This window comes from Taurulus bubalis, assembly GCF_910589615.1.
Source record: "Taurulus bubalis genome assembly, chromosome: 15".
NCBI lineage: Eukaryota > Metazoa > Chordata > Actinopteri > Perciformes > Cottidae > Taurulus > Taurulus bubalis.
Genome location: NC_136603.1, coordinates 19,407,661 through 19,422,479, shown reverse-complemented (window position 1 = coordinate 19,422,479; position 14,819 = coordinate 19,407,661). Strand labels below are relative to the sequence as shown.

The 14,819-nt window shown below is 40.9% G+C and overlaps 1 protein-coding gene across 1 annotated transcript in view; it reads left to right on the top strand.

The window, feature by feature from the left end:
- Window positions 1-564: 564 nt before the first annotated feature.
- The window catches only part of dnah7 (dynein, axonemal, heavy chain 7), a gene marked incomplete at both ends in the record, with an annotated part of 66,664 nt that continues 52,409 nt past the window's right edge, over window positions 565-14,819 (top strand). Inside the window, 15 exons of the mRNA XM_079230946.1 lie at window positions 565-772; window positions 904-970; window positions 1,146-1,271; window positions 1,993-2,112; window positions 2,503-2,686; window positions 2,875-3,054; window positions 3,304-3,576; window positions 3,932-4,059; window positions 4,336-4,414; window positions 4,667-4,891; window positions 5,048-5,194; window positions 5,746-5,925; window positions 7,276-7,416; window positions 7,533-7,900; window positions 9,543-9,729. Coding sequence (XP_079087072.1) covers window positions 565-772; window positions 904-970; window positions 1,146-1,271; window positions 1,993-2,112; window positions 2,503-2,686; window positions 2,875-3,054; window positions 3,304-3,576; window positions 3,932-4,059; window positions 4,336-4,414; window positions 4,667-4,891; window positions 5,048-5,194; window positions 5,746-5,925; window positions 7,276-7,416; window positions 7,533-7,900; window positions 9,543-9,729 — 2,613 coding nt within the window. The remainder of the gene's footprint in view (window positions 773-903; window positions 971-1,145; window positions 1,272-1,992; window positions 2,113-2,502; window positions 2,687-2,874; window positions 3,055-3,303; window positions 3,577-3,931; window positions 4,060-4,335; window positions 4,415-4,666; window positions 4,892-5,047; window positions 5,195-5,745; window positions 5,926-7,275; window positions 7,417-7,532; window positions 7,901-9,542; window positions 9,730-14,819) is intronic.

The following is a 14,819-nucleotide window of genomic DNA, read 5'->3' as shown; positions in this document are numbered from 1 at the left end:
CAAAACCTTTTTGAAGGCAACTTTGTACTGTAAACTATCCAACCACTGTATATAATTTAGAGGCAATTGTTGTGACTCCATTCATTTTAGCCACCAGGAGGAGGAGGAGGATCAGCACGACGGGGACTCTCCAGCATGCGGCGCTTCTAACTTTACGGCAAAGAATAATCGTGAAATGGTGAAAAGCAAAACACACTTGATACCATATATTATATTGCTATTACCTTATTGCTATGTGTGATACTTTTTAGTGCAGTCTTTGTTTTGTATAAGAAACAACATTTTCGGTATAGTTGGAATTCTATTATTGCTTGTACTCAGGCTCAGGCTCTTATTTTAGCATTTTTATGTGAAGTGATCTAGTTTACACATAAATAAGCAAACACAACATTAAAAAAGAAGTCGACATTGGCCAGTGGAAAATGAATATTTACTGCACACCTGATTGTTGAACACTTAATATTTATCATATGCTTCACAACAATTGAAGCTTTCTCTCAATGAGCCCATCAAATGTGGATATAATGTTCAAGGCATTGTTTGATCAAAATGTCGCAACTGAGAATGGTTAATAATATTTTATCTTGTCAGAGATATAACTACTACATCCAGAAAGGGATAGACCTGGAGCATGTGGCTCCTCTGGAGGACTCTTGGCTGGAGAACATTCAGGAACTGATACCCTGCCACCTGAGGAGCCTGAGAACATCATTTGAGGGACTGGTTGATGCGACTAAGGAGGACTACCTGCTCAGCGTCAAGGCAGCAATCTGTATTTAATTACATTTAAACCCTTATGAACTAGTAATATTGTATTAACGTGATGAGTGGATATCTTGTAATACACAAGACTGTGGGAATAAAATATTGTTTGTTTTTAATACCTTTTGTTTGTGATTGCAGTGAAATATACATTCAGAGATTCAGAAAAAGACGAGGACGAACTGAAAAAGCTGCCTCACAGGCTTGAGTAAGTGTTGGGAGAAGTAGAAAGTGTCTCTACTTTATACATGCCGTGGAGCTACGTTGAGATTCTGTCTTTTCTCAGCAGTGACTGGAAGCCATGAGCATTGTGAATCATATATTTTACTGGAGGAAATGAAAAGGCTGTTCTTCACTGTCCCTCTGTTATCTGTCACTGTCAGAATGGATATTTTTCCAAAACCGTGGAACAAAGCCTTTGTCCATGCACGAAATAGGATGAGAGATAAGCTTCACTCTATTGACCCCTCGATGCTGCAGGTGCTGCAGATGTGGCATGTCTCTTTCAAGTAAGTATGCAATTATATCTTTCTGGGTTCATTGTATGAACTATTTAGAATTACACTGAAATCTAAATGTAGGTGTTGAGTGAGTTTGATGAATTTTAGTCAAATTAGTATTTAAAAATGTATTTCATTAATTAATATAAAAGGGAAAACAACAAACTGTGTTCAATAATTTTTAGATCTTTCATTAAAGTACTTAATTAAACATACGTGACACAGTACTGTACAGTACTTGTCAGCAGGCAGTTATGCATTATTGAAGGTTATTCTAAATTATTATCATGCTAATGTGTAACATATGGCAGTTGGAAGCACCATTTCCAGCTGAAAATGTATAGCAGCTAATCAAACAGATGTGCACGATTCTAAATTATACTTCTACGTTTAAAATGTAAATGAAAAAATAAGTTAAAACCTTGTATAAATAATTTCTTGTTTTCATGAGAAATTGTGTTTCTGGTTTTTACAATTTCCATCTACAGTATTTACAAGATTTTGCACAAAAGTGCGGCTGCTTTAACGGCATGGACACAATCACCTTTTTTAAAGAACCATGACAAAGTGTTGAATAATAGAAAATGGTCTTAGATGGACCATCTAAAATGTTTCTGTGCTTTTCCAAAAACACCTCTATTATCCCATGTCACACACCCATGTCAATATGACTGCTGTGGTTGATCTATGTTTGCCCATCATCTCACCCTCCTGGCTGATCTGTTTGCAGAGATCTCCGTCTGATAGAGGTGGAGGAGTTCCACAGCAGAAAAGAGTCCGTGGAGCTCTCTGTGTTTCAGCAAATCGTCACCAGACATGTTGAGAATGCCAAAGGAATCCTCCTCAAAGAGTGAGTCCACATAACTTAACGCCAAGATACTTGTGCTCAGTTAAATACATCTTTAATTTGCCATTCGTAAATGAATCGAAGCTCCCTTCACCTTTTAAAAGTTCACTATGGTTTTAGCATAATACAGTGCATATTGCACTGTGGGTAGTTCAGGGGGCCTGGGACAGTGTGGGCTGACTCTGCTTTCGTTAAGGTAAAAGAGGACAGATCAGGATTTGTGCAAAGAGACGGCGTAGCGCTTCTTATTCCACCTCCGAACCAACAGACCATTTATCACAGTGGTCTCCTTTGCTCCGTTTTCCCCATTGGTATCATTAAAGTTCCAAGTGACGATTTCATTATTTGACCATTCTCTGAATATAATCTTTCATGTGCTGTTTTCTGCACCAGGTGGGTCCCCAAAGTGCACACCATTTACAACCAGGGGTGGAGGTGCGAGCTGTGGCCTGCCTCAAAACACAAAGCCAAACTGCTGTCTTTAACCAACTGTGCTGCTGCACTCATGACCTCCCAGCTTCAGAGCCTTGCATTAAACTCAATGAGGGACTACACACACCTATTATCCCAAGACCCGGTAGGAGAATGCTTAAAAACGTGATATAATAATATATTTCAGAAGAGTCGAACCTCCTCGACTGGAGGAAATTATCATATAATTATCATAAAATAAATGTTTACATTTTGACCAACATGAACAGGTGGACACTAACAGTTGTATTCTTTCTCTGCCTTTTTGGGGGGGTTTGCTCTCCACCACCGTAGCAGTCAGAACGAGCCTATGAGCACCCGGGCTTTGTGCTGCATCTGATACTGGAGGACAGGGAGATCAAGTTTGAGCCTGAACTCAAATTGTACGAGGAGGCCCTCCTTCACGTCTATGAGCTGATGCTCAGCTCTGTCAGCATGGTACCTCGCTTTGAAATCAAACTGTACCTGGAAGAGGTAAGCGGGAAAGTGTGTTTGTCTGTAGTAGTATGCACCAAGTTGAATCAACACCTCTAAAACAATAAAAACTCAGTATCACATGTGCCTCAGTGATTGTGTAGAACATTGAGAATGATCTAAGCACTGTTTTTTTTCCTGCTGTCTTGTTGTTCGGATGCCCTATTCTGTATCTTAAAATCGCAATAGCTCATCATTGCATTGCGATTATTAGTTATTATGTATATACCCTTCTCCGTGTCTTCCTAGTCAAGCTCCCAAACCGGAAGCACCCTAAAGCCCATTATCCTGCCCGAGATTCTTCAGGCCCAGCAGATGGAGGTGCGCAGAGTGTTCTGGGCTGAAAGTGTCAAGCCCAAGAAGTATGTCCATGAGTACGATAAATATGCCACGCTGGTATCCAGGCAGAGAGAGGAGGATGTGGAGCAGTTCCTCAGTAAACAGCACTCCTTCCAGGAATTCATGGCGGAGGTGGTACACTACCAGCAGCTTGCTGACCAGATCCAGTACACATCATGCCAGGTACTTGGTCAGCAAGGTGGAAGTCTCTCAAAATGACAATGTGATGGCTGTAAACGTTGTGTATTACTTTGATATTTGAGACCATCAGCTGTTGGTGATGTCTAAAGAAACCTAAAATTATTATTTTGAGTGACTGAAATTAGATTGCCAATGTTTCTTTACTTTCTAAAATCATAAATAACTATCACTCTGCATGGAACACTATCTAATAAATCCTGATACCTAAACATTTTAAAAACCTCCAAAGCACCAGTCTTTCATTCTTGAGGTTTTCCGTGATTACGCCCGTCTACCCTTATATGAAAGTCATCTCTTAATTGACGTTGATTGTGTGACTGATCAATTTGGGCTTCAGGTGGTACGTCTTGGCATGTTTGAGGTTCAGTCCCATAAGCTCATCCACGCTCTCGTCAAGCGGGCTCTGGAGCTACAGCAGAAACTGGTTTCTCGGATGCTGCACGACCATCAGGAAATCAACAAGAAGTCCGTTGGTTCGCTGTTTTCACTTTTCCTCTCAACAAACACGCAGAAATTTAAAATGCAAATAAAGTTTAACAATACATTTCTGTTTGACCGCTAAATAAACATTGGGCCGGTCAAAGGGAATGTACAGTAGCACCCTTATTGGTTTTAGTCCCTGTGTTAGCTGCTGTTTTGGCCTCCATCCCAATGGTGCCCTTTGGCTCCAGGCCATAATGAGATTGTAAGTCTGTGAATTATTTTGTATATGCCACCGAGTTAATGCTGTTCCTCCCACAGGCTCTGTGAGGAATTTGAGAAGATTGCAGAGAAGGCACTGAGCACACCAACTAACACGCAGACACTGATGGAGCTTCAGGTACCTAACCCAAACGATTGTCTCAGACACAAGCTTAGTGCAGTGTGTACAGTAGAAACAAATGTCTCTCGCAATTCTGTCCACAAAGCAGTCAGGCAAGACATCCCGTCAGGCATGACATCCCGCAGTCAGTAATAAACAATGACAACTTGGCATGTTTTTGTTCACACCGACTAACTGGACTGTGGCAATGGCAGACATATAGGTGAAGTACTATACCAGTGTGCGTTATTGCCCTGTACTCCCATCCAGGACTACATTCGTAAGGTGGAGACCACAGAGATGCCTCTGTTGGAGCGACGCTTGGCAGACTCCACCACACAGTTGTGTTTCCTGATGGACTTCGTCACCCTCTCACCACTGGAGATAGAGCTCAACGCACAGTCCTTCCTGTGGCTCAAGCGCATGCCATCAATCTTTAAGGACCACCAGCAGATCATTGCTGAAAAGACAGAGCAATATCAGAGTGGCCTTAAGGTCTGTGTTCCTACACTATCTGTCCAACCATTGATTTGCTGACTGGAATATGGATGTTTTTGCATCAGAACTGCATCAGAACAACTACATTGTTAATGTGAACGGAAAATGTTATTGCTAGAAAACAAAGAGGGCATTTCTGTTTGTGAATTCCAGTTGTGCCGCGACCGCTTTGAGGAAGAACTGGAGAGCTACAGCATACAGGTGGAGGAGTATTCCACCTTTGGTGAGCTGACGGATCTTAGCAAGTACTTGAAGAAATCCCAGGCCCTCAATGCTAAACTGGAGTTAGCCATAGAAAAGGTAAACAAGGGATTTCTCTACTGGAAAAATGATTATTTACGGCATCGGTGTCAAATGAAAGCTATGGAGACTGACATTAGGCCAATATTGTTGTAAATTATACAAAAAGAGTTTAGTTGTACTGGTACCCAAACATTAATAAACCATTTAGTGTCAGTACAAGCCACCCTACGCTTGTGCATAAGATCCAGTCTGCTTGCGTTTTGATTTAAGACTGAGTATAATCTTTGATTTTTGAAGTACTTCACTCAACAAATTAAAATTAAGACATGCTTCTGATTGAAAAATACACATTCATTTGCACAGTGGATTATTGCATTGATTTGAAGTTCAAATGCAGTAAGTGCTTTCAAATATATGACCTGCAGAGGGCAGCATTCGCTGTAAAAAAAGAACTCTTGTAAGCGGCTTTGTGAGGGGTTTTGTCATCCATACATTGACACTCATCTAATTATCCTTCTGTCTTTTCTTTTTCTGTCTTTGTTTGTTTCTTCCTTCCTTCTATGCTTCCATCCGTACTTCTCTTTCAACCTTTCTGCCACTCTGGAAAGATGAATGATTTCAATCTAGAGGAAGAGGCCTACGGCTGGCCTGTGTCCCAGTACCCAGAGCGTAAGAAGATCCAGGACAAGCTCACACCCTTCCTGCGCCTCTATGAGACAGCCACAGCTTTCCTAAACCAGGACAAGCAGTGGCTCCATGGACCGCTCTCGGGTGTGAACCCAGACAAGGTACTAGAGTTTGTTATTAAGTTTGTTTAAGCACTTTTTATTAAGCACTTTGCAATGAAGAGAGACATCTTTTATCATCATTACAGCTTCAGCTGCTGCTTAAGATGCTTTAAAACTGGGATGTTGCAGAATGTATTTGTGTCACACTATAAAAACGTCAAATTGTGATTGCCACCACTAACAGATGGATCTGAGTATAACGCTTTGTTTGAAATGCTCTCTCTCTCTGTTTTCCTTTAAACCTATCCAACTTTTCAGGTTTCATTCACAATAACATGATTTAAAAAGCTGCCTCTCTTGCAGACTATTACACACACACACACACACACACACACACACACACACACACACACACACACACACACACACACACACACACACACACACACACACACACACACCTACACAGGCATCTATGGATTTCAGTCTTCAAACATACTGTATGTCATTAATCAATCATGTGGCACATCAGTTGTTTTTCTTTGATTGGCTGTGTCTACATATGATTGATGTGATATAGCCTGTTAGAGACGGAGACGTGCGGGTGGGAATAAAAGTTCACCAACACACTCATTTGCCCCAATGTCCTGTCACTGTTTGATTGACATCTCTGTTTTTCTGTCTGTACTAGTGTTGTAAAGCATGCCTCTAATTGGCTCTTGGTATAGCAAGCACTAGGCAAAGCAACTTTTTTTGGATAGCATCTTTCAACAACAAGGCAATTCAAAGAACTGTATACTAGACATAAAGGGCCATTACGACAAGATATATATATACATATACATATATATATATATATATAAAAAATTTGGTACTCATTCTAGTCTTAGTACTCATCTTTGCCTAACCTACGGCCCCTCCCCTTTTTGTTGATGCTCATTCTCCCACAGACTGCAGCCTATACAAAACTGCTATAGCACAAACACACAGGTGTTTTCACTTGACTAATTGGACACAAGCCCACTGGAGGGAGAGGAGAGGTCCCCTCCTCAATGCCCTTTTGCTGACGGTGTTAGCTGCATTAAAGCCAAAGCACTTCCTTCATCAACTTCATACCCAGCTCTTATTACTCAGCTATAACTGTCAGCGTTACCTCAGTGACCGCTGCCACTAACAGTGCTGCTGCTTCTTAATGCCTTTACGTCTCACTCTAGCAACCCCTCTGAATCACTGAAGCATGTAAGTGCATTCAGGACTTCATTGACCATAGTGTGATAGGACTTAACTTAAACTTTATATGTATAATGTTATGGTACAATGTAATGTTTTATTCTATTAATTCAGTTGGCAATTATTTATTCGTAGTCGTTTCTATTTTTTTCTGGTGTCTTTGTAACCCCACCCTTTTAGTTAGAGATGGACGTTGGCAACTACTGGCGCACACTGTACAAGCTGGAGAAAGGCTTAAGTGATGTACCCAAAGCTCTGAGCATCGCCACCACTATGAAGACTAAGGTGGAAGACTTCAAGAAACACATTCCTTTAGTGCAGGTACGACCCAAACAGAAACATTTAATATCTGTCGAAGTCAAAAATAACTTTGATCTCAATGACTTGTGTCTTCTACAAGTTTAAGTCTTTTTTTTTTTACTCCTCCTCCTTCACAGATACTGTGCAACCCAGGCTTGCGTGAGCGCCACTGGGATACCATGTCGGAGGTGGCTGGCATCTCCCTGCAGCCAGCCGATGACCAGGCCTGCGTGTCTCAGTTCCTGTCCATGCACCTGGAGCAGCATCTGAGCAGCTTTGAGGGCATCAGTGAGGCGGCCAGCAAGGAGTACTCCCTAGAGAAGGCCATGGAAAAAATGTCCAGTGAGTGGGGCAACATGGAGTTCAGCCTCCTGGCCTACAGAGAGACGGGCACCTCCATCCTGTCATCTGTGGATGAAGTGCAGATGCTGTTGGACGATCACATTGTGAAGACACAAACCATGAGGGGCTCACCCTTCATTAAGCCATTTGAGGTGGAGATACGGTAAGAGACGAGAAGATTTTCTTGAGAATGATTTTGCTTGTTTGAAAAAGCAGTACACATGGTTAGGCCTCGTTGAAAGTACAACACAGGTTACTTCAAGTTGTACTGTTTATAATCAACAGCTTTTACTTTGGTTGTAAAGTGGTGCAATTGACTAATATTGCCCCAGCATTATGTTTTCACCCTGGCAGTTATGCTATCTTCTGTTTGCGCTGGCTGAGTTTGCTGTGTTTGGTGAACCACTCCTGACAGGGCAGAACACACAGACTGAAATATCACATGACAAGCTATCTGGGGCTAAAGACCATAATGGTTTGTCTGTCTCAGGATTGTAGTTATCGATATTCGTTGTGAAAACTTGAAAAACAACGGCTTCAATTGAGCTTACTGTGCAATTCATTCAAGTTTGTATCTGCCTCTGAGTTCAGCCAACGATGTAATTTACCCATCTTCTGTCATTTGGATATTATTATTGCAATATTATGTTGCTTCCAGGCACAGTTTGACACAGGATTCCCTGCAGCTTTTAGAAATGTGCAATATTTGGCAGGAAGCTAAAGCAGCTACTGAAGTTTCTTTTATGAATTATTTTTGTAATATCACATGAGACCTTTATAATGCCATTATCTAGCTTTGTGGGTGGGAGAGGATGATACCACAGTGAGGATAAAAAAATCTGTTTGTCAGTAGATTGCACAAGTTACTCCGGGAGACAATCCCAGCTACATTTTATACTGAGGGGTACATTCACCAAGTATAGATTGCGGCCGCTGATAGCATCATGAATTACGCATCATTTGCAACCGCTATCTGCCTCCTCTCAAGGTCCGATTCACAAAAGATATTGCGCTAATGATATTACAGCGCAAACTCTCCTATAAAGTTTTGCAGCTGAATGCAATTTGCCTTTTCTTTGTGCAGGGAGAGGAAGGAAATGATTTGCTAATTTGTTCATACAATAACCTTATTTTTCATTGTTTTTCTCTCTCGAATGTATTCCAATAAAGGGAGCTATATTAATGTATTTTTCGTGACACAACTGTCATCGCATCCTGTCGCTGCATTACAAAGCACGACGATGCCTTTGCCTGGCTACAAGCACTGCTGCCATCATCACTGGAACGTTTGCACTTCAGTTACCACCAACTCTCTGCAAATAATTTCACTGGAACTGCATGTGGCTATTAGCGCTGAATATGACTGTTTTGCCTTTAAAAGAGCAAATTTTGTGTCAAATGTATGCTAATTACCAAATATTAATTTAAACATTTGCAAATAGCTCAAGAGCACTGAGAAGCTATTTGCTTGGCAGCAAAGTTAGGAGTGCATTTCACCTTTTGCAGGGTTTATTTTTGTCTTATTTGTGCAGGTCTAGCGGCTGCAAAAGCCATGCAATCCTGTTAGTAATTTTCCATTGAGTGAACTCAGCACAGAACAGAGGATATCTGGCATTAAATGCAAGATAATATAAAGAAACATCCAGGATTCCCAAACCTCCTTTAAAAACGTTGTGTTGCGATCGTTATTACTGTTCCATTCTTCTCCTTCCACAAAAAGAGGAGAGTGATTTTGTTTTTCCCAGTTGAGTGATATTTATTGTAGTAGTATATTCCCACTCGCATTTACTCATCTTCTTCTGCAGGGAATGGGAGGCCAAATTGCTGCTCCTCCAAGAGATCCTTGATGAATGGCTGAAGGTGCAGTCCACTTGGCTCTACCTGGAGCCCATATTCAGCTCCCCGGACATCTTGACTCAGATGCCTGAGGAGGGACGCCGTTTCACAACTGTTGACAAATCCTGGAGGGACACCATGAAACAAGTTTTACTGGTACGTTTTTTAAATTTGGTTTTAACATGAGGGACTTTTTGCGGAGGGGCATGATAGTTAGGTTGGATCAGAAGACTATCACCATTAAAAAAAAGGTGGAATCCACATGGGGATCTTCCACGGCAGATAATTCCAAGATAAGAGCGTTGCATCTTATTATAGAACACTGGACCGCAATCATAACTGTAAAGGGGAACTGCAGCATATTAACCAGAAATGTCAAAAATGACCATGAATGGATTTAGGTTTGTATTAAAGTATGTTAGTGCATCATTTGGAAAAGGTTGACAAATGGGCACCTTCCAGTAACACATCAAAACTCAACAACAAACAAAAACTCAACCCATACTTTCTGTGTAGCCAGACATCTGCTGGTCCTCTCGTACTGGCTGACCTTGCTAAATGCAACAGGTAGTAAAATCCCTTTGCACCAAAAATAATCCAATAGGCGGTGGCTGGAACCATAAAACTGCCCTTTAACAGGGAAAATGTTGTTTGACTAAACGGTTATGGTCCCCAAAAAAAATGATATTGAGGATTGTTGCTATGGCCGATGCATCAGTACTATACGGTGTGATTGTATCGACATGTCCCTACCATTATAGAGAGGGCTTGTCACCCGTTAAGAAAATAAATACCCTTATTAAATAAACCCCAGCGAAAAGGTCTAAATCTTAATATTTAGGATATCATCCATCTTTTAAACATTTTCATCACCATCTAAAAATGAAAGGTTTCAACAGTAACAGAATGGATAGTTTGAGGAGCAAGCACACAATGACATTCTTTCCAAGAAAAAGAAAAAGCATAATAATTAAATTGTGGTCGAATAGGAACACATTCAACCATCAAATTGGTGTATTGACGGTACAGAGCCATTCCCTTCAGAAGGGTTGCTGTTTTTGAATTATTTCTGCACAACTGGAATGATAATGATCCTCTGTAACTGTGCCACACATGCGAAGAAAGAAGAACGAATCGTTGGAAATAGTCACATGCTGCACACCTGATCAGAAAGTTTACTGGTCAATTAACTAGACCAAAATCAACACAGCTCCGACAGCAGAGGGGGAGAATGAAATACAGAGGAAAATGAGAGGCTCAGAAGTACGCAGTAGAAGCAGAAAGGAGAAAGGCCGTGCAGAGAGAGCGAGGGAATCGGTATATAAAGGGATGGAGAGCAAGACACAAACAACAGAGTGAGGATAGAGAGTGTTGCACCAGCATCCTCAAAGAGTTTCCAAAGGGTAATTGGCGTCCTCAGTGGACCTGAAATGAGACACATCAATTTCAGACAGTGTCCTCTAGAAAGCCCAGCCTGACTGCACCATCAAATAGGAATTATGGATTTTGTCTGGAGGGGGCAGGCCGCACTGAGCCACAAAGAAAATGGGGTCACCAGGGGACAGGCAGCCTACACATGCAGATGTGCATGCGTACGGTCCGTTCCACTGGGAGTTGTGAACACACAGGTTACGGAGCATGTTTTACACTTGCTTTTGCACTTATCCAGCTGCGGGAAATATTTCCTTTATTATCTTTAGTTCATCAGTTCAAAGAGACAGTTCGCCTTCAAATCCAAAATACATATTTATCTTCCTACCTGTGGTGTTATTCATCAGTCTAGACTAGAGTGTTGGTGTACTTTGCCTTTCGTGGAGGAACTCTTTTCCTTCAACCGTAGATCACATGAAACAAGCCAGGAGCCATACAGTCCATTATATTGGAGAGAAGGCAGACGTCTCCACGACCGATATCTCCGAAACTAGGCAACTCACACCGAAGCAATCTAGATTGATAAATGGCAGAATAGGTTAGAGGAAAAATATATATCGTTGATCTATGTCCCTTTTAGGTCAGTGTGATTAACTCAGTCAGTACTGTATGGATACTGGGAAATCCTTCTTGTAATTTATGCCAATGTTAGATAAGATACTTAAATCTACTGATAAACAGCAACTATACTATATAATGTAATGGTTGATTGCATCATACTTATTTTATTTATTCAAAGTAATATAAGTGTTTGGTGGACAAACGCACTAAGAACACATTTACAGTACATATAGTTTAGTTAACATTGATGTGCTTGTATGTGATTTAGCATTCCAGCTAAAAAGTGGCTTTGTCACAAGACGTTTTCCTAATGTGTATGATGTAAACTGGTGAGAATCCACACAATGGCTCCGTTAGCTTAATGGGTTTAGACTCACAGGTAGGATTTTACACCGTTACCAGCTGTGTGATTTAATGAGGAAGTAAATATGCTATCTGATGCTGGCATCTTCTTTCCTAGTAAGATTATTGTGTAGTGCCAGGGCACTGGAGATTGTCAAACTTTTTTCCCCCAAATTATATAACTATTGCCTACTGTTTTAGACCACTGATCAGAACCACAGGTAAAGGCAGTGTGCAAGGGTAAAATTCATCAGGGTGACAGAATTATTTGTTTTTTGCAAAGTGAGGGGATGGAGCGAGACAAGCGGGAAACATATCATTATGCTTTAGTATATCCATCACATTTGATTGAATTTTGCTTAGATTGTGTAAGAGATGTGATCACAATATGTCGCACGACATATTAACATGAAAAATACGTTTGTTGTTGATAAAAAAATCTATCATCAAAATGAAGACTCAAAACAAACTTGTTTCCACCATCCTGAGACGACCATAAAACATATCTGAGACACTATTAACACGTCGTAGTCATAGCGGTGCGGCTCATCTACCTTGTCTTTGCCATCTGACTTATCAGTGAACCCAGGAACCGCTTGAAGTAAAAGCACAATATTATTTTATTTTCACCAACAGAAGGTTGCTATTCTCCCAAAATATCCTCAGTGGTCATTTGGAAAAGCCACTACCAACCTTACTTAACTTCCTTCTGACAATTTGCAAATCCTCAGTGATAAAAATGAGACTTTAATTAGATTTTTTTTTTTCTCTGTCTTTGTTGTGAGACAAGACATCTCATCTCCCAGGACAAGAGAGGCAATCTCTTTCTTGAAAGGGTGCAATAATAATGCATTTTAGGTTATCTCAGTAAATGGGATAGCACTAAATAAAAAAATAGGTTTACAAGAATTGTTTTTCCCGTTTGTGGGAAATGTGTCCAAGTGACTACTCTTAACTGGAAGTGTCAGGAGTTGGATTTTGTAATCCATACACACTGAATGCTACCATTCTCGGAGAAACATCCCTCCTCATAGGCGTGTACTGCATCAAAATCTTGACAAAGAACACATCCCTTCATCTCGTCTATGGCATTGATCAGCAGCGCATGAAATTGGAATCATCTCAACTCCATACTACCAGTGTGAGCAAAAAGGCAGGCTGGAGTGCAGCTCTCCTATATCCACAAATCTCTTGAGGGTGTTCGCCCAGGCTGTTGTCATCAGATCAACCACTAGGAGCTGCTCAAGATCCACTGATCAGCTTCCACTTCTTTCTTTTTTATCTGCTGCCTGCTTTAATGTGTCATTTATCTACTACTGCGTACACACTTGCAGAAAAAAAACAAAAAAATCAATTTAAAAGACTTATTTCTGTGAACCTGCTGTCATTCAACGTTGCAGAACACCAAACCTTTGCCCCCTTTCTAATGAGCTGAGGATCGGAGAAACAGTTGGCCATCTGAGCTCATGAAGAAGATGACTGACATATTGTTTACTAGTAGACTATTATTCACCTAGTACACCACAGTAGTCTGCAAAAGAGTAGCTCTCTTACTGTTATAATCATGCTCGTGCAGATAGAATGCTCTGCAGGATGTGCCTTGAACAGGACATTATTTTGTACTGGATGTGTTGTGTGTGTCAGATTGGAACAAGGACAAAATACTCTCTTTAGATTATGTTTTTTTCCACACAGATTGCAGACCTGCCATATCAGCTGGGTACAGTTGCTGTCCCTCATTGAAGCCATCTGTTTGGTGCATAAAACCCACATTATCACGCATAATACATGCATTAGTGCATTGTTATCCCTTCACTGTGCTCACGAATAGCTTCCCGCTGGCAGGTTCAATATAAAAATAGCCCGGTTATTACTTTCTCCTGATGAAATCTATGAAAAGCTAGAATCACTGTTCATCAATCAGACCCCCTTAGCCAGTGTAATTGTACATCCCACTGAAACACAGTCAAAGCTTGATCATTTGATTTAACCTTTGAAGTGAGTTGCAGTCACTGTAGCTTAAGTCTTTTCTACGGACTATTGCCTAAAGAGAAATGGTTTCGATCCCTCATTCGTACCATTTGTTTATTACTTGTATCATATGGCGAGCCTAGAGGGGAAAAAGTCACTTTGGCATGAGTGAACAGCCGCTGCTTCCGCTTAACTAAGTCATCATGAGGAATCAAAAGCAAATAATGAGAGATCAAAAAGGAATTTATATCTCATTCGAGATACTCTTTGTGGTTGTGGTCTGGAACAGAACTTGATTAAAAGCATCTTTCAGTGGCTGCCCCTCTTTTTAATGGACAGTGACCGTTACTTGATACAAACCAGAAGGTTGTGCCACGTCAAAGCAATGCAATGGTGTCCGCCCTCTTCTTTTCCAGAGCGCATGTACCTGCGAAAAGATTTGCCTTACGCATACTGGCCACCAAATAACAGCTGTTGTACATATAGCAACATCATAGCATCATTGCAATGTAATTTTTCAGCCACACGTGTGTTTTGTTAAGACATATTATTGATTTGTAGACGATTTTGTCTGCATGTTGCGAGGAGATGTGAAAACTCTCACATCCTGCAAAAACGGGCTCAAGGCAAATTGAACACATCAAACAAAGATGAAAGCACACCTTTTTGTAGGCTAGCTATATGAACTCCAGCAGCTGTTTCCCTTGTAGTTTATATTGTTTCCATTACGTTGTTCAGAAGCGTGGTGTTAGTGTGGGTTAATGGGGATTAAAACACTGCAGAGCAACAGAATAAAATAGTTTTCTGTTGAAGAGTAAGGTAAAGCAGAGATGGCATCTCATGCTCCTCCATGTTTTTCAATTTGGCTCCACACTTTAGCTCTTCATTTTGCTCCTTCCTGTATTTTATTTGACTCCATTCAGAGGATGATCGGAGCTCTT